This window comes from Solanum dulcamara, chromosome 4, assembly GCF_947179165.1.
Source record: "Solanum dulcamara chromosome 4, daSolDulc1.2, whole genome shotgun sequence".
Taxonomy (NCBI): domain Eukaryota; kingdom Viridiplantae; phylum Streptophyta; class Magnoliopsida; order Solanales; family Solanaceae; genus Solanum; species Solanum dulcamara.
In genome coordinates this window covers 19954803-19979149 of record NC_077240.1, presented here as the reverse complement: position 1 = coordinate 19979149, position 24347 = coordinate 19954803, and the positions used below count along the sequence as shown (strand labels likewise).

The 24347-nt window shown below is 32.6% G+C and overlaps 1 protein-coding gene and 1 long non-coding RNA gene across 4 annotated transcripts; both read right to left on the bottom strand.

Annotated features, from left to right (window-relative positions):
- Positions 1-5529: 5529 nt before the first annotated feature.
- On the bottom strand, positions 5530-8473 carry LOC129884824 (uncharacterized). Its single transcript, XR_008765986.1, has 3 exons — positions 7980-8473; positions 6915-6958; positions 5530-5922 (listed from the first exon to the last, which is right to left on the bottom strand). It is a non-coding gene; the product is annotated as an uncharacterized LOC129884824 (long non-coding RNA).
- A 4836-nt stretch (positions 8474-13309) lies between these two features.
- Positions 13310-16847, bottom strand: LOC129886834 (3-hydroxyisobutyryl-CoA hydrolase 1-like). Of its 3 annotated transcripts, none has more exons than XM_055961700.1 (9): positions 16447-16847; positions 16044-16128; positions 15518-15603; positions 14799-14918; positions 14390-14596; positions 14164-14262; positions 13854-13957; positions 13742-13775; positions 13310-13659 (listed from the first exon to the last, which is right to left on the bottom strand). In XM_055961700.1, the coding sequence occupies exons 1-5, from the start codon at positions 16504-16506 to the stop codon at positions 14519-14521; spliced, it is 429 nt and encodes a 142-aa protein (XP_055817675.1). In that variant the 5' UTR covers positions 16507-16847; the 3' UTR covers positions 13310-13659; positions 13742-13775; positions 13854-13957; positions 14164-14262; positions 14390-14518. The 3 variants fall into 3 exon arrangements, with proteins under 3 accessions (XP_055817675.1, XP_055817674.1, XP_055817676.1); XM_055961699.1 differs by having other exon boundaries at positions 13742-13957; positions 16447-16530; positions 16615-16847; XM_055961701.1 differs by lacking the exons at positions 13742-13775; positions 13854-13957 and having other exon boundaries at positions 16447-16530; positions 16615-16847.
- Between the last annotated feature and the right edge of the window lie 7500 nt (positions 16848-24347).

Sequence of the window (24347 nt, the reverse complement as noted above, 5' to 3'; positions counted from 1 at the left end):
TCACCTTTAAGCACATATAGATTTGCAACAAGTTTTTCTACTTTTATCACTACAAGCGCTCCTTTTGATATTTTCATGACTCCACTATGAGTCTTATATGAACATTCATTATCATCTAATTGTCCTAGAGACAATATATTCTTTCTCAAGTCTTTTACATGTCATACCTCTTGGATGGTGCGTATCGTGCCATCATACATTTTTATTTTGATGAATCCAATACCAATAACATCCAAAGCATGACCGTCTCCCATGAACACAGACCCTCCTGAGATAGGATTATATTGATGGAACTATTCTCTTCAGGAAGTCATGTGCTATGTTGCTCCTGTATCCATGATCCAGACATCAGTGAAACATTTTCTGCCTTCATTATTTGATATTGCTTCACTACATAAAATATCGTCATCATCTGAGGTACTTGCAACATTCCCTTGAGCATTTGATGGCTTAGGGTGTTCACTCTTCTTTTTAAACCGACAATCTTTCTTGAAGTGCCTTTTCTTGCCACAATTGTAATATTTGATATTCTTCTTACTTTTTGATTGAGATCTACCATGATTGTGACTCCCACTAGGGCCAGTTCCGTTGGTCTTCCTCTCACCATCATCAAAGCTTCAGCTTGCTATGAACTTGCTTGTCTGTCTTCCTTATTTTTGCGCCGATTTTCTTCTTTTAAGACGGCGACTGCAATTTCATCAAAAACTAGACTGTCCGTATTGTTCTTCAGGTTGATGATGAGTTGATCATATGAGTCAGAAAGACTTTGAAGTAGAATCTCCGCACGTTCAGTCCCCTCTATTTTGTAACCCATTGTTGTAAGTTGCGAAAATAGAGTATTCAAAGAATTGATGTGTTCAGTAACTGACATGGACTCTACCATTCGAAGAGTATACAATCTTCTTTTTAAGAAAATTTTATTATGCAAAGACTTGGCCTCATACAATCACGTAAGAGTATCCCATATTTCCTTCGCCGTCCGTTTTTCAGCCACACTAGACAACACTTGATCAGCTAAAGCCAAGTGTAGATCAACAACTGCATTGCTGTCTATGTCGTTCCACTTGCTGTCATCAGTAAAGTCTGTGGGCCTGTCTTTAATTGTAGCTAAGTAATTGTCCTTTCTCAATATCTCTCTTATTTTCATTTTCCACAATGAGAAATTAGTCCCATTGAATTTCTCAACGTCAAATTTTATTATACTCGATATTGTTATTTGCTTCACACCCTTCTAGATTATTTTTGAATATTTTTGCGAACAATCGTGACAAATTGTATCGTCATCAAAATTTACTATTCACGTGAATAGTACTTTTCACCGAATTTTACTATTCACAAAAAATTACTATTCACAAATAGTACCTTCGCATAAAATAGACAGAATAACCGAGAGCTCTGATACCACTTTTGGGTGGAGTAAGCACCACAACTAAAGTTTGATATGTTAATAAATAATGAAAATAAATTAGACACAAGAATTTTACGTGGAAACCCTTCAAACAGATAGAGGGGAAAAACCACGGGTAGAAGGATTTTACTTTGATAATGTGGGAGTACACTACTCTCAAGTATAAGGAGAAAACAACAATAAACACTTCTCTCTGATAAAAGGAACAACTACTAAAGAAGACACTCAAGACTACAATATTTATCTTGGTGTATAACTCTTTTTGTATTCTTACTTTCTTTTTCTTTTTGAATGAATTAAATGAGGGCAAAAGACCCTCTATTTATAGAAAATAAAAACGCGTAAAAAAAATTTACGCTTTAATTTTCTGTCAAAATTTTCAGTCAAAAAAGACAACAACTTTTCCAAAAATTGATGAAAACTTTTTCCTGGACGATGCCTCCTCTTTTTGTCTTTCTTTGCCTTTCTTGCAACTAGTAGACTAGTAATATATTTAGTGAAAACATTTAATTGGAATCATTTTTGGTCTCATCAAAACTAGAAAATTCTTATCCACTGGGACAACTACTAATCAGAAAATCACAACTCACAACATAGAGTTGTATTTGAAAACATTTAATTAAGTTCTAGCTCTCTCTCTTTTTATATATAAAAAAAATGACGTAAGAAGATAGAAATTTTATGATGTTAGTCATTTTTATTTTTATTTTTATTTTTATTTTATATAAGTAGAATCAAAGGTGGGTGTTTTTTCGATTTTAACAAATAACGAATCTAATTGAATTTGTAAATTTACTTGGAAGTTGAAATGTTTAATGAGATGTGGATGAGTTTTTGTATGATTGTGTTTCAACTAAATTTACAAAATAATTTCTAAATATTAATATTGATGCGAGATATAGTAAAATCTTCCATGAGAGGCTTAGACTAGGCAAAAATAAAGACAACGTAGATCTTTCTATAGTCAAATTATAAACTTTAGTAAATCTTCAAATTTAATTGGATCCATTATTCATCAAAATCAAATGACACCTTTAGTTTTACTTTGGTTCTCCTTGGATTTCTCTGATTCCCTATGAAGTAGGTGTCGAATAATGCAAAAAAGTTTCACATTGATGGTTAATACAATGAGTAATTTTTTTTATACAAGATTTGGGCAATCTCCTCTCTTTAAGTTATCTTTTAGGATTTGAGTTAGGTGCAGAACTAATTTTACATGGTATTAGAATTTAGAACAGAATTCATCTTATCCAATGTTGGATCTCCAAAAAATTAAAATTGCTCATGCATCAGATGTCCAATCCTGGAGTGTGAGGTAGGGTGTTGAAGAATGAACACGGCAACATTCTCTCTTTAAACTAGTTTTTGAGATGTGAGTTAGATCAGAAACTTAATTTTATAATGGAAAAGTTGATCACTTGGTGCAGAGTTAAGGGTACCGCTTTTGTGGCGTGAATCCATGGGTTTCACTATGGACGAGAAATGTTTAGAACTAAAATTTATTTATTAGAAATATATTTGAATTTGTTTGAAAGGGATCTTTTAACAATGAATTAACTCAACTATTTGTAAATCTTTGATTTAAGATTTGAAGCAACAAATAATATTTAAAGAATTAGGCGAAGCAGTTAAGAATAATCAAAAAAGCTAAGTAGTAAAAGAGAAAGAAATTCTTATTCAACCTCTGGAACAGTAATAAAAATTTGCTTAAATGATGCACAAAGCTTGATTAATCAAATGTTTGTAGTGAACAATTGAGAGTAGTGTGTATTCAAGGCAAAAAGTTAAATAGGGTACAATTCATGATGTTGCAGTGTGTGACTATCTCATTTTAAAACTTAAACTTTTACAAATAACATATTTTTATTATTTAATTATATTCTCAAACACGTTAGATTTGATCTAAGTTAATCTTTTTTTATGAATAAGATTGTGATCCCTTACTTACCGGGCACAGTCCTAGAACCTCTCTACTTAATTATCTCTTAGAGCCTGTTTGGATGGATTTATTTTAAGTAACTTATAAGTTGAAAATTGCTTATAAGTTAGAAAGAAATAAGTAGGTGTAGTTCAACATTTTTTTTTGACTTATAAACTGTTTTCAACTTATAAGTTGCTTAAAATAAGTCCATCCAACCAAATCTAATTATTTATTAAGGCTTATTTTAAGCACAAAATGACTTTAAATTGGTCAACCAAATACTCAAAAAAGCTGAAAACAGCTTATAAATAACTTATAAGTCAATCCAAACGGGCTCTAAGTCTGGAATTTTCTTTGTCACATGCATGTGCAGATCTTATTCACCAATACAATGTACACAACAGAAATCAACATCTTACTATGTAATTTGATTCTTTATGTTTGGTCACATTTATTTATTCATTCATTATAAAACTAAATATCTGCCAATATATATGAGTGAAATTCGTGTATATTTGCTGAAAATCAAACAAATATAGTTAGACTTAAAGCTATTTTTGTCCGACTTTTATATTTGCTTAAACTTCAGTCATACACGCATAAACTTTTGATAGGAATGAATTAAATCAAATAAAAATGACTGAATTTATGGCTTATATTCAAACAAAAATAGTTAAAGTAAAGTAAAAATGACTAAACTTCAATCATATATACAAGAAGTTCAGACAAAAATAACTGAACTTTAAGTTAGATTTTTGTCAAGCAAAAAAAAAACACAAAATTACATATCGCTAGCGTAGATCAAATTCACGATTTTTATACATTTTAATACCGTGAACCTGATTAAAGCTAGCGTAGATCATCATATTTAACTAACATAAATCATTTTTACACAAAAAGTTAACAAAAACTTAAAAGAAGTCTATCTCGATCAGTAACTGAAATTGTCAAAATAATTTTTAACTTTGATCTTAGCCAATTTGTTAAGTATTTTAGATACTCAATGTTATGTCGAAAAAATGGACGTGAGTTTAAAATTAATTTCATCTTTATAAGAAAAAAACAATTTTAGTAAAAGAGGAATCGCCACTTAATTTTTTTTAAAGAAATTAAGAAAACTTAATTTAAAAGACTTTAACAGATTTAAGTCTTAAAAATTTAGAGAAAAAGGTACGAGGTTCATATTACTATTTTAAGAAGGTTTTAGCACTTAAAATAGTCGCTAACATGCGGTTGTCTGATGATTTAAAAATTATTTGATTAACTTTGGGAAAATATATTTTAACAATTATCGAAGTATTAAACAATTTGAAAGAAATATAAATTTTTAAAATATTTAGAAAAATTTATAAGAGAAATATACTTGGTATAAAAATATTTTAATGAAGGAGGGATAATTTAAATAAATCATTTAAATGAAACAAAACGGTCATAAATATCATACCCAAGATAATGTTAGCTATTACATAATTGAGAACATATTTAAATCATATAAGCAAGTTTAATATGTAATAGTAATAATAGTAGTATTAGTAGTAGTAGTAGTAGTCAGGGGCGGACCCACGTGTAGTTGAGGGGTTCATCCGAACCCCCTTCGTTAAAAAATTACACTGTATATATATGATAAAAAATTTAATTTATGTGTATATATTTAACATTGAACCCCCTGAGCATAAGCCAAAGGACTAGCTCAGTGGCAAATGAGGTTCAATATTTTGCCTTAGCTTGTCTCAACTCGCGGGTTCGAATCCGAATAAGCACATTTTTTTTTCTGATTAGCGTGTTTAATTTTTTTTGAACCCCCTTCATAAAATTCCTGGGTCCGCCACTGGTAGTAGTAGTAGTAGTAGTAGAAATAACAATAACAATAATAACGATGATAATAATAAAAATAATAATGACGACAATAACAACAATAATAATAATAATAATAACAATTGCAATAATAATAAAAACAATAATAATAATAATAATAAAAACAGTAAAATAAAATATATATACTACTACTAATAATAATAATAATGAAAATAATAATAACAATAATAATAATAATAATAAGCAGTAAATAAAATATACTAATAATAATGATAATGATAAACAAAGAAAATAATAATAATAATAATAAAAAAAAATATACTACTAATAATAATGATAATAATAGCAATAATAATAAGGATGATGACAATAAGTGTCACGACCCAACCCCGTAGGCCGCGACTGGTGCCCGAGTTGGGCACCCAAACATACCCTAATCCCAAATTAGCCTTTTTAATCGAATAAACATATGTAGTGATTAGAAGAAATTACTAAATATATCATAAAAGTAGATATAGGCACGAGGGTTGATAGACCGTCACAAAATACACAAAACCCAAACCATATATACAAAACCCACAACATAACTCTGTCTACAGACCTCTACAGATGATAGCATAGCCATATGACGGGACAGGGCCCCGTCGTACCCCTGACCAACATATTCAAATATACAGAGATAAAGTCAGTACCAAAATACAAGCTCCGAACAAGGGAGCACTGTCAATAACACAGCAGATGTCCTAAACCGGCGGATCAGCAAATCAAACTTTGGTACCTGCGGCATGTAACGCAGCCCCCGAAGAAAGGGGGTCAGTACGAAAAATGTACCGAATATGTAAAACATGAACTGTAATAAGTAAAACCATAATCTGAATAGTAGGTGCAGAAAACGAAATAAATGTTCAAAATTTCAAAATGCTTATCATAATCACAAATCATATATGCAAAGACATATGCCATATCCGGCCCCATGTCATGGGACTCGGTGAACAAAACGTGGTCGCCCTCCTGTCATTGGCGCCACAACACATCATAACACCAGAGTAGGGAATATCTCCGTAACAGATCATATCATATCAGATGGCCATATCAAATCATATCAAATCATATATGTACATGGCACAGCATAACTCCGTGGCATAACATACACCACAACCCATGTACATGTCATACCTGCCCCCTCACGTCGGGGCACGGCGAAAAATGCAGAGAAGTACGCTTGATAACATATCCTGGCCCAGGCTCAGTGAAGGAATGGTTACAGTATGCACGAGTAGAGTAGTGAGAAACTAAATACAATTTAAAATATAAAAAACATTTATAGAGACTCAATAGCGTAATCCTGATGACAAGTCATATAAAAGAAACTGAGCTATAATCATAGTGTACTTCTTTCCTATGTCACGATGGTCTATGTCAAAACAGTCTTTCAGAAATCATTTTCCATATTTCGAAACATAATATGGGGATCAATTGAATAATTGAAATAACTATCATTTAAAAATCCAGCTAATAGTTATTTCAAGTAACCTTCGATTGTCATTATGAATTATACTAAAGCATGAATTATATCAAAAGATGAATTATACCAAAATAGGATGACTGGAATCAAACTCATGTATCAAAATATAAAGATATAATTTTTAGGAATTTACGAACATTAGTCATCCTAGTGTCTCTAAGAATAGGAGTTTCTTTGGAATTTATACCTTCGTCCGTTTGTTTCATATAAATCATGCCAAAAGAAAGAAGGTTAGCTTTACATACCTTTAGTGTTTATCCACACACAACATGTATATGCTGCCTCATACCTATATTAATAGGTTAAGCGTTATGGTTAATATATGGAAAGGCATAAAACGTTTTTATCGTTAGTAGATTATTTCAAACAAAAACAAAAAAAACTGGACAGCACCTTCCCTTAACTTCATCACCCTTTTTCGAGTATATAAAAATAAAACTGGGTTTTAGAGTCTAAATGAAAGTTTTAGCTCTATCAAATAGCTTTCCAAAACATCTTTAATCAACCAAAACGGAGCTTTACACAAGGAGTTATGCTAAATTTACTAACAGCAGTCCCATCCAAAAACGGGTTTGCAAAACACAAAATTCTGGGCAGCAACTCTCTTATATTGCTCACTTTTTTTCCACTTTCAAATTAGTCATAAAATCCCCAAGCAACATCAATAATCACACCTTCAAATTCCATGTCAAGACAAGCCAAGACGATATTCAAAAATACTCCAAATCTGTCCATTTTAATACCAACACTAATCATGAGATTTTCTTGCTTCCAAGTCCATTTAATACAAGTTAATATCTTCATTATAACCTTAATTATCATTAATATTCCAATCTCAACAAGAACAATAACAACCTATCAAAATAGCCCTTAACTAACAACATAAAGATGTTCAAAAACCTCATGAACACCTACCACAAGCCAAGCAAAACACCTATAATTTTTACACCTTATTTCATACTATTTTTCAATAATTTTCGTGACCTATTGCAGCAGCCCCTCAACATAAACATCACTCATTTAAATTCAAGAAAGCCATGTTAATATCACCACAAGTCCTACCATAGCCCACAAACGAATTTCAACCTCAACTTTAACCATTTAATCCCTTCATTCTCATCCCAAAATCCATAACAATAACAATCAAATACTAAGCAAAATTAATTCATTATTTTCCACACCAAAACAGCCCCAAACGTCTCCTACCATGCCTCAACATCAACACCCATAATTTCATACATTCATCAACTCACACAAGCTTCAATTACCTTCAAGATGAGGGAAAAACGAAAAAGGAGATGAAATCTTACCTTAGGCTTTTATGAAACAATTTGCTTGAAAATTTGAGGGCTTGGTCAAAAACGTTTTTTTTGCTTCTCTAATGGATCCATCCTTGCTTCCATAACCTTGAATAATCACCACACTTAATCCCTCAATTTCTCCCTCACTCTCAAGCTTGTCCGCCTCTCTATCTCGTTACTTCTCTCTATTCTTTCTTTCTCAAAAGTTTAGGAAATTTGGAGAAGATGAGGAATTCTCTCTCTTTCTTGAACATTCTGGAGTTGGGACACGTTTTTGGCTGCTATTTTGGTCAAAATGAAGACCATGTGTGCTGCCCAAGGTGACTAGATGTCCCCTACTAAAGCATGGGCCAATTAGAATTGGCCATGTGGCAGTGGGATCACTTTTCATCCCACTATTTAATTTAATTCATCTCAATTAATCTCAAATTTCCACTTAATAATTCAACCATGGTTAATTAATCCCTAATCTCAATTAATATTTCTATATCAGTAGAAATTTGAAAATCGGTCGAGCCATTTTTAAAATTCGGAATTAAAATTCGCAGCCAGCACATTTGTTCAGTAAAACTGTCATATCTCTTGATACCGATATCGAATAAATTACCACAACCTATGGTTGGAAAGATAATCCAATTATCTACAACTTTTATTTTATAAGGTTTCCCAAATTCCTGAGCCATGATGGCGTTATGGTCTCCCCAAGTCAGATTGCCCAAAAACATAACTTAAAAACATCTTTTTGGAGGGCTCACACTTGGATTTGGCTCAAGGGTCCTCCTTGAGTTGTGTTTAACTTCACATACATTATCCAGATAAATTATCATATGTCCTTTTTATAAAAATCTATTAAGTGGGCTCCACCTCAGCTCACGGTTAAGCCATCTATAGCCATAGTAAAACAATTTTTTTTTTTTGGGGTGTAACAATAAGCATAGTAATAATTTCGGTAATAACAAATAATAAATAAATAAATAAAATATGATGAAATAGTAAAATAATAAGAACGATAATAATAATAATAATAATAATAATAATAATAATAATAATAATAATAATAATAAAAATAAAATAAAAACAAATATAATAATAGTAATAACGATAATAACGATAATAACAATAAATAATGATAATAATACTAATACTAATACTAATAATAATAATAATAACAAAGAAAATAATAATAATGATAATAAATAATTAATAATAATGACGAAGATAATAATAATAATAATAATAATAATAAGAATAATAAAAATAATAATAATAATAATAAATAAAATAATAATAGTACTACTACTAATAATAATAGAGAAAATAATAATTATAATAATAATAATAATAATAGTAACTAAAAATACTATCAATACCAATACAACAACAATAATAATTATAATAATAGTAATAATTTTAAAAAAAATGAGAACAATAACATTAATAATGATAATAATAACGATAAATAAAATACATTAATAATAATGATAATAAAAACGAAAATAATAACAATAATAATGATAATAGTACTAATACTAACAGTAAAATAAACATACTACTACTTCTATTAGTAATATTAATGACAAAATAGTAATAATAATAATAATAATAATAATAATAAAAATAATAGTAATAATAGTAAATAAAATATGCTACTACTACCACTACTACTAATAACAATAATAATAAACGGTAAAAAAATAATAATGATAATAATAAAAACAACAATAATAACGATAATAACAACCATAATAATAATAGACAATAAAATGCTGAAAATATAAATAAGCGGAATTGAGTCTGAGAGAGATCATCTTGTTTTGTTTGCTATTCAAGAAGTTTAGGATATCGACTTCGTGTGGGAAAAATGATGATTTTATCGAGTCTTAAAGACTTGAATTTCTTAGAGTCCTGAATCAAGACTCTATTTTCGCTCTCAAAGTGTTCATGCAAATAAGAAGAGAATAACGAAATTAGGGAGATAACATTTTTAGGACAATATTTTGTCATAATGACAACGAAAAATAGAGGAACATGAAGTAAATATTACCTGTTATGGGGCAGTGAACGGAGATGGCTTGGTCACGAATCTACTTTTGCTCTTTAAGTAAAATCGAATATAGCAGAGAGAAAACTAAAAAAAAAAAATTAAAAATATGCAGCTTTGCCTTTCAAAAATTTTGTCTCTCCCCCGTTTCTGTCTATGCCCGCCTTTCTTATATAGGGAAATAATAAGGAATGATGGATGATTAAAATAATACGGAGTGGGTAAATTAATAAAATAATGCGAAACGGGTAAAAATATAAAATAATGCGGAATGAGATGGATTATTAAAATAATGCAGAATGGAAATTAGTATATATATATATATATAATATCAAAGACAAAGGATTATTTTTTTTAATCTTATTATTATTATTTATTTTATTTTATTTTTTATTATTATTATTATTTAATCGGATGAATATATTTTAATGGAGATAAAGGGGTGTGGGCGGGGCACGCATATCAGTGTTATATTATTTTATATGGAAGGGGGCACGCCTGAATATATATATATATATATATATATATGATGGCTCTTTTATTATTATTATTATTATTATTATTATTATTATTATTATTATTTTCGGATGAATAAAAATTATTATTTTATTATTATTATTATCTTTTATTATTATTATTTTTATTATTTTTTTAAAAAAGAGGGGACAAAAGTGCGGCGGAATATATATATATATATATATATATATATATATATATATATATATATATATATATTATTATATTCATTTGTTTTTTAATTATTTGGATGAAAAGAAAACAATTATATATTTTTATTATTATTTAATGTTTATTATTATTTATTTTTTAAATAGGGGACAACGGATGATGGGTATTATTAATATAATATTAATATAGGTATGAGCGGGGGCACGGGTGAATTTAATTAATAATTTAATTTAATTTTATTATTATATAATTTTAAGAATAATATCTGATGAATAGTATATGTATATATATGTATATATTTTCTTTTTATTATTCATTTATTATTATTATTTATTATTATTTTTTATTTTTTTATTTTTTATTTTTTTATTTTAAAAATTGGATTAATGATTTTTATTTGTATTTCTTATATATTTATTTATTTAAGGTTATTATTACATATTTTCGAAAAGAAGATAATATATATTATTTGCATAATGTAGTATTAATGTTGGAATTAAAATATTATTAATATAATATTAATTATGTGTTATTTAGGGGAAGAAATAAAAACGTAAAATTAATCAATTAATTTACGAAATAATTATTAGAAATAAATAAAATCTTTTTATGGGCCAATTTTAAATATTACTAAAAAAGGTAATAATTATACAAACTATATACATTATCTTAAAACAATAAAGATGACAAAATTATTTCAAAATAACTTGAAAAATATTTCGAGTTTTTTTTTTTTTTTTATAAAATCTAATTATTTCAATTTATTTGAAGAGGCTAGAATTAAAATAAGATGGGTAAACGTCAATTAATTAATAAGTTTCTTAATTTTGACAAAGTAGAATAAATAACTCAAGTTTAAACTAATTAACTTGAAATGTGAGTCTATTAATTAGGCCAAACTAATTAACAAAATATTTATATATAAAAAAATCTTTCTGAGACAATTTTTGAATAAATGATAAATATGTATATACTAATGTTCAAGAATTATTTAATATATATATGCCAAAATTATTTTAAAATAATAATAATATATACATATTTCGTTATTGTATATATATTCTTTTAATTTTTAATTTTTTTACTTATTTTTATTTTTTAAATTATTACGTTGTGGAGGGTCAAAATTGGGTATCAACACTCAATTATGCTATTATTTGAGTTCCTCTGATGTTTGCTATTCATGAATATTTTTTTTAAAGAAAATGATCCAATTATGTAACTTTAGGACTTTAACACTTATGAATACTTATTAACAAAGATATAATTAAAGTATCACTACATTAAATTAACTATGTCAAAAAAATATGATACAGATTAACTTCTTTAATCAAATTATAATTTTTATAACTTGATAATTAAAATTGGAGGACGAATTTGTCCCTCCTAATATTTTAATTAGTTCAAACAGGGAAGGAAAATCTTTTACCCTACTGTTTGTTTGTGCAATATAATCTTTCCGGAAAAGTTTAAAATTATTCTTTTTAAAAAATAAGTTGTTCCAAATTCATGGGAAAATGATATATATAGAAAAAGGCTCATTAATCACAATTTCCATTTAAGAATTTTGGTATCTAAACAAATTACGCTTTGCATTGTCTATCTCCGATCGAGGGCGGGTCAAGAAAGTATCAGCGAGGACGTTGAGTCCCTAAGAGGGATGTGACGCCCCAATAAAGGGCGGATTAAGAAGAACTATCAGGCTTCTAGGCATATTAGCTACAATTATGAACTAGATTAGTTGGATCTCGTCGAAACTAGAAAGATCTTGTCCACCGAAAAAACTACTAATAAAACTCATAATGTAATGTTGTAGTTGAAAAGGTAATTAAGTTCACGCTCTTTCTCTATTTAGAAATTATGTAACAATATAGAAATTGTATTGTGTTACTCATGCTCTTTTTTTGTAAAAAAATAAATAAGTAGAACCAAAATGTATGTGTTGTTCTATTTTAACAAATAACCCATCTAGTTGAATTTGTAAATTTATTTGGAAGTTGAAATGTGTTATGATTGTGTTTCAACTAAATTCACAAACTAAAAAAATTAAAACTAAAAAGTAGCACAAAATAACAATTGACTGCCCACCCGACGTAGAATAATTTCGAAATATTAATATTGATGCATGATTTAAGAAAATCTTCCATGAGAGGCTTAGACAAGGAAAACAAAGACAACGTAGAACTTCCTATAGTCGGATTATAAACTTTAGAAAATATACAAATTAAATTACCATACGTAGGACTCCACGTACGATACAAATTGCTCGCGTAGGACGCCACATAGGATACACGATGTCTATTTGTTCAATTTTATATAAGTTAAAGTGTCTACTTGTGCACATCCAAAGTTGGATGACACATATGTCAGTTGACACCAAGTTAAATGGCACGTTTGCGTATAATACCAATTTAATTTGATGGGTTATTTGTTTAAATCGTTGAATTTGTTTACAAAGGGGTCTTTAACAATGAAATTAACTAAATTATTTGTAAACCTTTGATTTAAAATTTGAAGCAACTAATAATATTAAAAGAAGCAGGCAAAGCAATTAAGAATAACTAAAAAGGCTAAGTAGTAAAAGAGAAAGAAATTCTTATTCAATCTCCATCAAATGCTTGAATAATGAACAATAGGAAACATTGTTCTTAGTATTGGGCTATTGGCTAATGTACTAAGACTAAGGGAGCACCAAATATAGGAAGTTCCCCTACTTGCTAGTCAAAACGGAGTGATGTGCAATTATTGGGTCTTCATAATAATGATGTAATGATGAGAGGGCAACAAGCTGTAGAGTATTGCAACCTCTTCAGGAGTCAATTTTTAAAGCTTGGTAATTGCATATGGAAGCAAGTTTGATCTTGGAGGCAGCTTTAGGTCTTCCCAATCTCCATCATCTATCTTGGAGAAGTAACGGTCAACATCATCATCTCTAATTAGTTCTAGTCTGGAGGGCTCCCACTGAAAAACATGAGCACAAGAATGAAACAAGCTTTCGATATCTAAGTTCAGGATTATCCATGATCAAATGAACGTAACACACCTTAGGGTTTCTATCCTTGTCAATGAGTATGACTCTGTATCCCAGTGGTAAAAGTCAAGAGTCAGTTTTGTAATGCAGTTAAATGGGTGGTTGAAAGATTAGCATATTCTACCTCGAAAAAATCCTTGCTAAATTCTCCCCTAAACACATGACAAATCATCCTATACTCTCGAATAAGGCAACTACCAACATCTTGCAGCCCCCCCCTTCTCTTATCTGAAACAGAAAAATGAAACTAATATGAACAATCTGCAGATGCTCACTTGAAGGAGGAGTATTTGTTCTATTAACAAGTTTTATCCAACATATAAGTTACGAAACTATTTCCATCTGCCTTCCAAAGCAGAAAGCAGCAATGAATCTAGGCAATATATTTGCTAGGGTTACAACATAATGGAATCACCGAATAGTGATTGACTTACTGATCTCAATGAAATTTTAAGAGTTGTCAGGGATGCTTTCTTCAGCGATTGGATGGTTGAAGAGATCCAGTCATCCTTTTTGTTCAAAGCCTCATTTTCCTGTTGATGGTTCATGCCAAGTTCACATCAGGTATTCTGATAACTTATTTTATCAAAATTGTACAAAGTAATTTCACCACAGAAAACAAAAGAATGCATCAAATAACCATCCACCTCTCAAACTTACAAGAGAAGATATGATTTCTTCGACTGTTCTTTGACAGAAACAACGATCAATAATCTTCATCCTACATACATAAAATTGCGGAACTGAAACAGGTGCACTGTTGAGAAAGGAGTCCTCAAATGTCGAAGACTACTGGTTTGTATTATTTGAGCAATCTTTCCCCCTGGTCAATCCTAACTTCGGAAAGCTATGCATCATCTTAAAGTTCTGATGGTCATAAAAAAGTAGAGTGAAACAACAGGAAGAAAAGTAACACAAATAGCAAACTAACTAATAAGAAAGAGCACAGATAATTTTCTTAATAAGTTTAAAAAATCCTCTTACAGGACCTGGAACACGGTTTAGAAGGTAAGCTTCCAATAAATCAGCACGAAACAAACACCATAACAGAGATATTGAATGTACTCACTTGTGATAGACTTTCTGCTTTCAACTTTGGTATGTTAGAGAAGCGACTAATGATGGCAGAAATAACATCTGCAGCACTCGTATTGACTTTAGTTAGTGCTTGTTCTAAAAATGGCAATCTCTGTGAACAGAAGGAAGATCAGAAATCAATCAAGTAAAGATCAAAGACTGGTAGAAATAAACAATTGGATAAATATGATGCAACCTAAGTGGAGATGTATATCAAGATCTACAAACTGATTATTCTAAATGCCAAAATTCATGTCAGACAAATACAAACTTCAGCACAAAAACAGACCATCAGGAAAGGTCTTTTACCATCCAGATATCACCAGTGGCTAAAGGAAGATCCCACAAATTCATATTCCGAATACGCCTGATTAACTGGGGCACTGTTTGCAAGATAACTTAGAAGACCTGAATAACTTTTCTCCAAATATTTTAAATTCATATTTGTCGGTATCCAATCCTACTAAAAGAATTTCAATTTATGTACCGTACTCTGCATGATGTATCTGTGAAACTCTACCACATTTTAGTTGGGAAAAGAAACAACAAGAGACTAATCATTACAGGCACCAAGTTTGTAAAGCTGATGCCACATCCAAACTAAGTAGAGAAATTTGTAGTATGCATCCTGGTCCAAAGTAGGTCTAACATTGACCTACTTCATTTGTTATAGAAGCAATTCCAAACGTTCTGGATATTAATGCATCATACCTCCGAGGGTACAAAATGAGTTGCTAGACCAACAGCAAGCATTTCAGCACCATCCAACCTAGCACCAGTAAGACCAGCATATTCCCCTGCCAAAGAATATAAGAAAGTAGTTAAGGAAAACAAGACATAGTATTTAACTATTTGTACCTGAAAATATGGGAAAAATTTCAGAGACTTTAAGAGCATATGCACCAAAAGGAACAGATGCTTGCTGCTTTGCTACAGGGGGCATGTATAGCAAGCTTTTGTCCACCTTCTGAGAGAGGAAGGACCAATCTTCCCTTTTTCGACTCTTTTAACTTTTGATTTTAAAGGTATTGGGGAAGCAGCAGCATTAAAAGCAAAGTAGCTGTGGGTAATTATACTTCTCAAGATAGACTCAAACTAGCCAAGTTTTAGACCAGGTGGTAAACTAAATTCAAACACTGACAAGAAGTAAATAACTCCATGCTGAAACTTGAATAAATTATATCTAGCAGTATATATGTTCTTTTATAAATCTGTAAAATGTTACAAGTGGAATTACGGAAGAATCCTGGAAGCCTCGAATAAAAGTAAGATGCACCTACATCAGGAAAGGCTCCCAAAGCTGCCTCAGGCATTGCACAAACCTATAGGAAAAATGAACATGAGAATATGTGGACACCGATCATGTAGTACTGCCAAGGAAAAAATGAACTCTCAATAAAATTCTATATATACCAAGTAAAGCTCTTGAAGATTTACAGTCTGTAAGGCTTTCTTCTAATTTTTCTAAAACTGTTCCACATGAATATCAGATATTGTTTCATTCCATACGAGAGGCCCACAAAATATAGAGAGACACATTTCAAGCAAATGCCAATTAATGTGGTAAAGGTCAAATTTAAAAAGGAAAGCAAAACAGCTAGATTGAAGAATTGAATCTATTACTCCACGATATGCAATACCGTCTTCTCTGTTGCAACTCGAAATCTACCATGTACAGAAACACCAAGTCCATTTCCCATCACAATTCCATCAAGGATGGAAACCTTCAAGGGGCAGTCCAAATAAGATTAACGAATTCCTCGGAGAATTGTATCACAAAATTAAAATTACACATAACCTAAGTTAACCTGGGTTTACTATATGTTGCCATCATATAGTTAAGGGTGTATTCTTCACGGACAAAATCAGCGCCCCATTTCCAGTTACCTGAAATCATAAATAAGAAAAAAATTGTAAGTGCCCAGTTTTTTTATCCTTAAGCTATATGCACTTAAATTATAAATAGTTGAAAATTTTGAGAACGTCATCTGGATAGAGCATAGTTGAGTGGCACAGGCATTATCAAAGGTCAGAGTCTCAGACTTACTCATAAGCATCAAATAAGACACAAGAAAACAGATCGAATATGTGCAATTTTTTTCAGTGTTCAACCATTTGACAAGTCTATCCTAAATGTGATTTAAGACCACGCAGTTGTTGGGGTGTGGAAGCACCACAACTAAAGTTTGATATGATGAAAATATTGAAAATAAATTGGACACGAGAATTTTACGTGGAAACCCCTCTAAATGATAGAAGGGAAAAACCACGGGTAGAAGGATCTCACTATATTTTGTGGAGTACACAGCTCTCAAATACAAGGAGAAAACAACAATTAACACTTCTCTTTTGTAAAAGGAACAACTACTAAAGAGGACACTCAAGACTACAATATTTATCTTGGTGTAAAACTCTCTTTGTATTCTTACTCTCTCTTTATGGGATGATTTAAATGAGGGCAGAATGCCCTCTATTTATAAGAGGAACAAAACGCGTAAAAGAAATTTTTACGCGCTTTGTAAACGTGTTGCCAGTTTTTTTGTCAAAAGTTGCTTTTGGCAACTTTGACAATTCTTCCTCCTAGCAGCAACTTTTGATTTTGTCAAAAGTTGCTTTTGGCAACTTGGACTATTCTCCTAGCAGCAACTTTTGACCACATTCTCCCACTTGAAGATTTAATTGAGAATCAATTAAGTCTTCACACCATCCTTTCTACCCAATTACTGCAATGTTACGTTTCTGCTAGGCCAATAGAAGATCGACACCATATGAACTTATTACTGTTGATCGGCTTCGTAAACATATCTGCTAGGTTGTCATTAGTGTGAATTTTCTGAATATCCACACTGCCTTCTTCCACCTTCTCACGAACAAAGTGATACTGAACTCGTATGTGCTTTGTCCTTGAATGAAATGTCGGATTCTTTGCAAGATGCAAAGCGCTCTGACTGTCACAAAATAGAGCAATCTTCTCTTGTTTGTGCCCGAGCTCCTCCAATAACATCTGCATCCATATTGCCTCTTTGCTAGCTTGTGTAGCTGCTACATATTCTGCTTCCGTCGTAGATGTAGCCACGATAGACTGCAGTTTTGAAACCCAGCTTACAGCTCCTCCAGCAAGAGTAAACACATAACCTGTGGTGGACTTGCTTTTATCAAGATCACCTGCATAATCTGAATCAACATAACCTTTAACAGTAAAGTCAGATCCTCCATAACACATTGTAACATCTGAGGTACCCTTGATGTATCTTAGGATCCTCTTAACAGTATTCCAATGCTCTCTTCCAGGATTAGACATGTATCGACTAATCACTCCCACTGCTTGTGCAATGTCAGGTTTTGTACATATCATGGCGAACATTAAACTTCCCACTGCTGATGCATACGGTACTCGAGACATCTCCATCCTCTCTGCTTCATTGCTAGGACTCATACTTGAGGATAACTTGAAATTAATAGGAAGTGGGGTAGAAATTGACTTACAATCTTGCATCTTGAAGCGTCTCAAGATTTTCTTCAAGTAGTTCTTTTGAGAAAGCCAAATCTTCCTATTATTTCTGTCTCGGTGAATTTGCATCCCTAGAATCTTGTTTGCTGGTCCCAAGTCCTTCATTTCAAACTCCCTAGCCAACTGTGCCTTTAAATTTGTGAGACGATCTTTGTTGGGGCCTGCTACCAACATGTCGTCAACATACAACAACAAAATAACAAAGTCTTCATCACCAAATCTCTTGTAATAAACACAAGGATCTGAACTATGTCTGTTGTATCCAAGGCTTATAATGAAGGAATCAAATCTCTTATACCAACATCTCGGCGCCTGTTTGAGACCGTATAGAGATTTGTTCAACCTGCAAACCAAGTTCTTTTTTTCCTGTTCTTCAAAACCTTCTGGTTGGAGCATATAAATTTCTTCTTCAAGTTCTCCATGAAGAAATGCAGTTTTGACATCTAACTGCTCCAAGTACAAGTCAAATGTAGCACACATCGCCAGGACCACTCGAATTGTTGTGAGTCGAACCACTGGAGAAAATATCTCATTGAAATCGATACCTTCTTTCTGAGCGAATCCTTTTACCACTAATCTTGCACGATATTTCTCCACTTGATCATTACCATTGCGTTTGATCTTGTAGACCCATTTGTTTCCAATGGCCTTCCTTCCTTGTGGTAATTGAACAAGATCCCATGTTTTATTTTTATGAAGAGCTTCAATTTCTTCTTGCATTGTTGCCACCCACAGAGATGATTCTTGGCCTTTCATAGCTTCTTGAAAGGTTGAAGGCTCTCCATCTTCTGTTAATAGACAGTATGCAATATTACTCTCCATAGAATAATCTGAGTGCCAAGCTGGTTCTCTTCTCTCCCTAGTTGACCGTCGAACTTCTGGAGTTTCGATCTCAGCTTGCTCTTGTTCTTCGTGCTCTGGTGCTGCTTCAGAAGAAACTGGAACTTCTTCTATTTCTTCAACTTCAACTGTAGTAGTCTCTGATTTTTCTTTTGAAGTGCTACCTTCTTTTGCTTGTATCTTGTTTTCAACAAATACAACATCCCTGCTGATTACCACCTTGCGGGCTGTGGGATCCCACAAGCGATACCCCTTGACTCCATCAGCATACCCTAAGAAAATGCATTCCCTGGATTTTGGATCCAATTTTGATTTTTCTTGGGTGTTGTACATAACATAAGCAAGACTTCCGAATATATGTAAGCGAGAATAATCAGCTGGTTTTCCTGTCCACATCTCCATTGGCGTTTTCAGATCAATTGCGGTTGATGGTGAGCGATTGATCACATAACAGGCGGTTTTGACTGCTTCTGCCCAGAATGGTTTTTCCAACCCTGCAGTTGCCAACATAGCTCTTGTCCGTTCCAACAAGGTTCTGTTCATCCGCTCTGCTACTCCATTTTGTTGTGGAGTATATGCCACCGTGAACTGCCGTTTAATACCTTCTTGTTTACAGAAGTTATTAAATTCATCACCAGTGTATTCTCCTCCATTATCTGTCCTCAAACACTTGATCTTTTTCTCAGATTCAAGTTCCACCCGCGCTTTGAATTCTTTGAAAACTGAAAAAACATCTGCCTTCCTCTTGATTGGATACACCCAACTTCTCCTGGAGTAATTGTCGATAAATGACACAAAATATTTCGCTCCTCCTAGAGACTCCACCGGTGCTTGCCAGACATCAGAGTGAACCAGATCTAGTATTTCCTTGCTTTTAGCAGAGGAACTGCTAAACTTCAGTCTATTTTGCTTACTGGTAACACAATGCTCACAAAAGGGTAGTGAAACCTTTTTGAGCCCTGGAAGAAATTTTTGCTCAGCAAGAATCTTCAAACCTCGTTCCGACATATGGCCAAGTTTACGATGCCACATCATCGTTGATTCTTCAAGTGAACTTGCTGACGCGGTTGATGCTTCTCCTTCTTGGTGTGTTTCACCTTTAAGCACATATAGATTTGCAGCAAGTTTTTCTGCTTTCATCACTACATGCGCTCCTTTGGATATTCTCATGACTCCACTATGAGTCTTATATGAACATTCATTATCATCTAGTTGTCCTAAAGACAATAGATTCTTCTTCAAGTCTTTTACATGTCGTACCTCCTGGATGGTGCGAATCGTGCCATCATACATCTTTATTTTGATGGACCCAATACCAATAACATCCAAAGCATGATCGTTTCCCATGAACACAGATCCTCCTGAGATAGGATTATATTGATGGAACCATTCTCTCCTGGAAGTCATGTGCCATGTTGCTCCTGTGTCCATGATCCAGACATCAGCAAAACGTTTTTTGCCTTCATTATTTGATATTGCCTCACTGCATAAAATATCGCCATCATCCGAGGTACATGCAACATTCCCTTGAGCATTTGATGGCTCAGGGTGTTCACTCTTCTTCTTGAACCGACAATCTTTCTTGAAGTGCCCTTTCTTGCCACAGTTGTAGCACTTGATATTCTTCTTACTCCTTGATTGAGATCTGCCATGATTGTGACTCCCACTGGGGCCACGTTCCGTTGGTCTTCCTCTCACCATCATCAAAGCTTCAGCTTGTTGCGAACTTGCTTGTCTGTCTTCCTTATTTTTGAGCCGATTTTCTTCTTCCAAGACAGCAGCTGCAATTTCATCGAAAACTAGACTGTCTGTATTGTTCGTCAGGTTGATGATAAGTTGATCATACGAGTCAGGCAGACTTTGAAGTAGAAGCTCCGCACGTTCAGTCCCCTCTATTTTGCAACCCATTGTTGTAAGTTGCGAAAACAGAGTATTCAAAGTATTGATATGTTCAGTAACTGACATGGACTCTGCCATTCGAAGAGTATACAATCTTCTTTTTAAGAAGATTTTATTATGCAAAGACTTGGCCTCATACAATCCTGTAAGAGTATCCCATATTTCCTTCGCCGTCCGCTTTTCCGCTACACTAGACAACACTTGATCTGCTAGTGCCAAGTGTAGATCAGCAACTGCGTTGCTGTCTATGTCATTCCACTTGCTGTCATCAGCAAAGTCTGCGGGCCTGCCTTCAATTGCAGCTAAGCAATTGTCTTTTCGCAATATCGCTTTTATTTTCATTTTCCACAATGAGAAATTAGTCCCATTGAATTTTTCAACATCAAACTTTGTTGTACTCGACATTGTTATTTGCTTCACACCCTTCTAGATCGTTTCTGAATATTTTTGCGAACAATCGTAACAATTCACCGAAATTTACTATTCACGTGAATAGTATTATTCACCGAATTTTACTATTCATGAAAAGTTACTATTCACAGGTAGTATCTTCGCATAAAATAGACAGAATAACCGAGGGCTCTGATACCACTGTTGGGGTGAGGAAGCACCACAACTAAAGTTTGATATGATGAAAATATTGAAAATAAATTGGACACGAGAATTTTACGTGGAAATCCCTCTAAATGATAGAAGGGAAAAACCACGGGGTAGAAGGATCTCACTATATTTTGTGGAGTACACAGCTCTCAAATACAAGGAGAAAACAACAATTAACACTTCTCTTTTGTAAAAGGAACAACTACTAAAGAGGACACTCAAGACTACAATATTTATCTTGGTATAAAACTCTCTTTGTATTCTTACTCTCTCTTTATGGGATGATTTAAATGAGGGCAGAATGCCCTCTATTTATAAGAGGAACAAAACGCGTAAAAGAAATTTTTACGCGCTTTGTAAACGTGTTGCCAGTTTTTCTGTCAAAAGTTGCTTTTGGCAACTTTGACAATTCTTCCTCGTAGCAGCAACTTTTGATTTTGTCAACTTGGACTATTCTCCTAGCAGCAACTTTTGACCACAGCAGTAACGGTCATACACACTTCGTTCTCTGTTTCTTTGTTACTCGATTGCAGGAATTTTCAATGAGTTCGAGGATCGAATTACTGTTTCAGGAGTAAACTCCAGAAGACAGTTGAAGAAGAAGAAAAAGAATTAAGAGAGAAGAAGAAATTTTAGGAAGAGAGAAGAGTTCTGTATTTTCATGTATGCATTGACTGTTGATATTCGAAGCTTATATTGGAATTGAATGACTGAATCGTAAAGCTACTGATTGACTAATCCAATAGAAATCAGTAATAACTGCCTAACGGCTTTCACTGTAGCTTCCCAACTCTTTAATTGTGTATCAGTACTCCTTCCTATTAAAAGATCCTTGTCCTCAAGGATCAAAGAATGGAAATCTTGTCGTCAAAACAGTTGCAAACTCTCAGGTAGCAGCATCCTATGTTGTTCGGAACTCTCCAAAAATATGACATACCAGTGTCGGATTCTTCAAAAATACACTATTTTTGAAGGATCGAACACGCATCCATCAATATGTTTGAAGAGTCCAAGCAACATAGGCGGCATCTGCAAGTAGTCCAGACCATTTAACCAATAATTGAGGATTGGCAAAATAAATAGTAAGAGGATGAGATATCTGAATGAAAATTAATGATGAATCATCTTGTATATATGATCTGTTTTATCAGTTTAAATAGTAGAAGGGGGTAATTCTATTTTAATTGATAAAAGGAAATAAAGAAGAAAAAAAGATTATTTTTCACTTTTAATATAGTTAAATGGATTTTAAAAGAAAAAAAATAAGAAAAAGGTTCTTTATAAGTAATATTTATTAGAAAAATAATGTGCTTAAAAAGGAAAAAAATATATATTTATTAGAAAAAGGGCATTTTTGACTCAAAAATAAGAATTGAGACTTTTTTGGATCAAAGTATTAATGACATGCGCATTTTGGAATGAAAGTATTGACAACAAAGATAACTTTGGACCAAACTATTAGCGAGGGTCATTTTTAAATGGTTTAAGGGTATTTTCCAAAAAATAAATAAGAGTGACGAAGAGAAACTTTAGGAAGTTGAGACAACATTTATAATTACCTCTACCCATGTCCTGTAGTCCATGATAACTCTCTATCCCATCACCAACAATATTGATTATAGTAGTCTTTCCTATACTTATCAATGCTTTATTGCATATTCCTCAGTAGACACAGCACCACACTCTTGTCACCAAGCTATCACTGATAATAGGTGGATACAGGCTATGAAAGAAGAAATTCAAGCATTAGAGGAAAACAAAACTTGGCAGATTGTCACTGCCTAAAGAGAAGAAGGCAATTAGTTGCAAATGGGTCTACAAAATCAAATATAAGGCTAGTGGAGAGGTGAAAAGATTTTAAGTTAGATTATTGGCCAAGGGATACAATCAAAAGGAGGGTCTAGACTATCAGAAAACCTTCTCTCCTATAGTGAAAATGGTTATATTGAGAACTATTTTGACCATGGCTGCTTCTAAAGGATGGAACATTCAATAGATGGATGTGTATAATGCATTTTTACAGCGAGATCTAATTGAGGAGGTCTATATGGAATTATCACAGGGATTCCATCATGATAGAAAAGAGGGTCCTAAAGTCTGTAAATTACTTAAGTCTTTGTATGGACTTAAACAGGCCTCTAAACAGTGGAATGTGAAACTCACTAAGGCTCTATTGGCAGTTAGTTTTCAACAAAGCCACCTCGATTATTCATTGATGATCAAGAGAACTTCTATATGTATTGTGATTGTCTTAATCTATGTGGATGACTTGTTAATCACTGGGAGCAGTGTACAACTTATAGAAGATGCTAAGCAGGTGCTCAAAGACAACTTCAAGATCAAAGATTTAGGTGATCTTAGGTATTTCTTGGGCATAGAATTTGCCAGAAGCTCTGAGGGTATTCTTATGCACCAAAGGAAATATGATCTGGAGCTTATTTCTGATTTGGGATGAGGAGGATCTAAACCAATTGCTATTCCAGTTGAAGTGAATTTGAAACTAACTACACATGAATTTGATATCTATGTAGGAGACTCCTCTGATTGTGTTGATCCTCTGATGATAGATCCTAGTGAATACCAGAGATTAGTTGGAAGATTGTTATACCTCACATCACTAGACCAGATATATCTTATGTTGTCCAGCATTTAAGCCAATTCATGCATGCTCCCAAGATTTCTCATATGGAG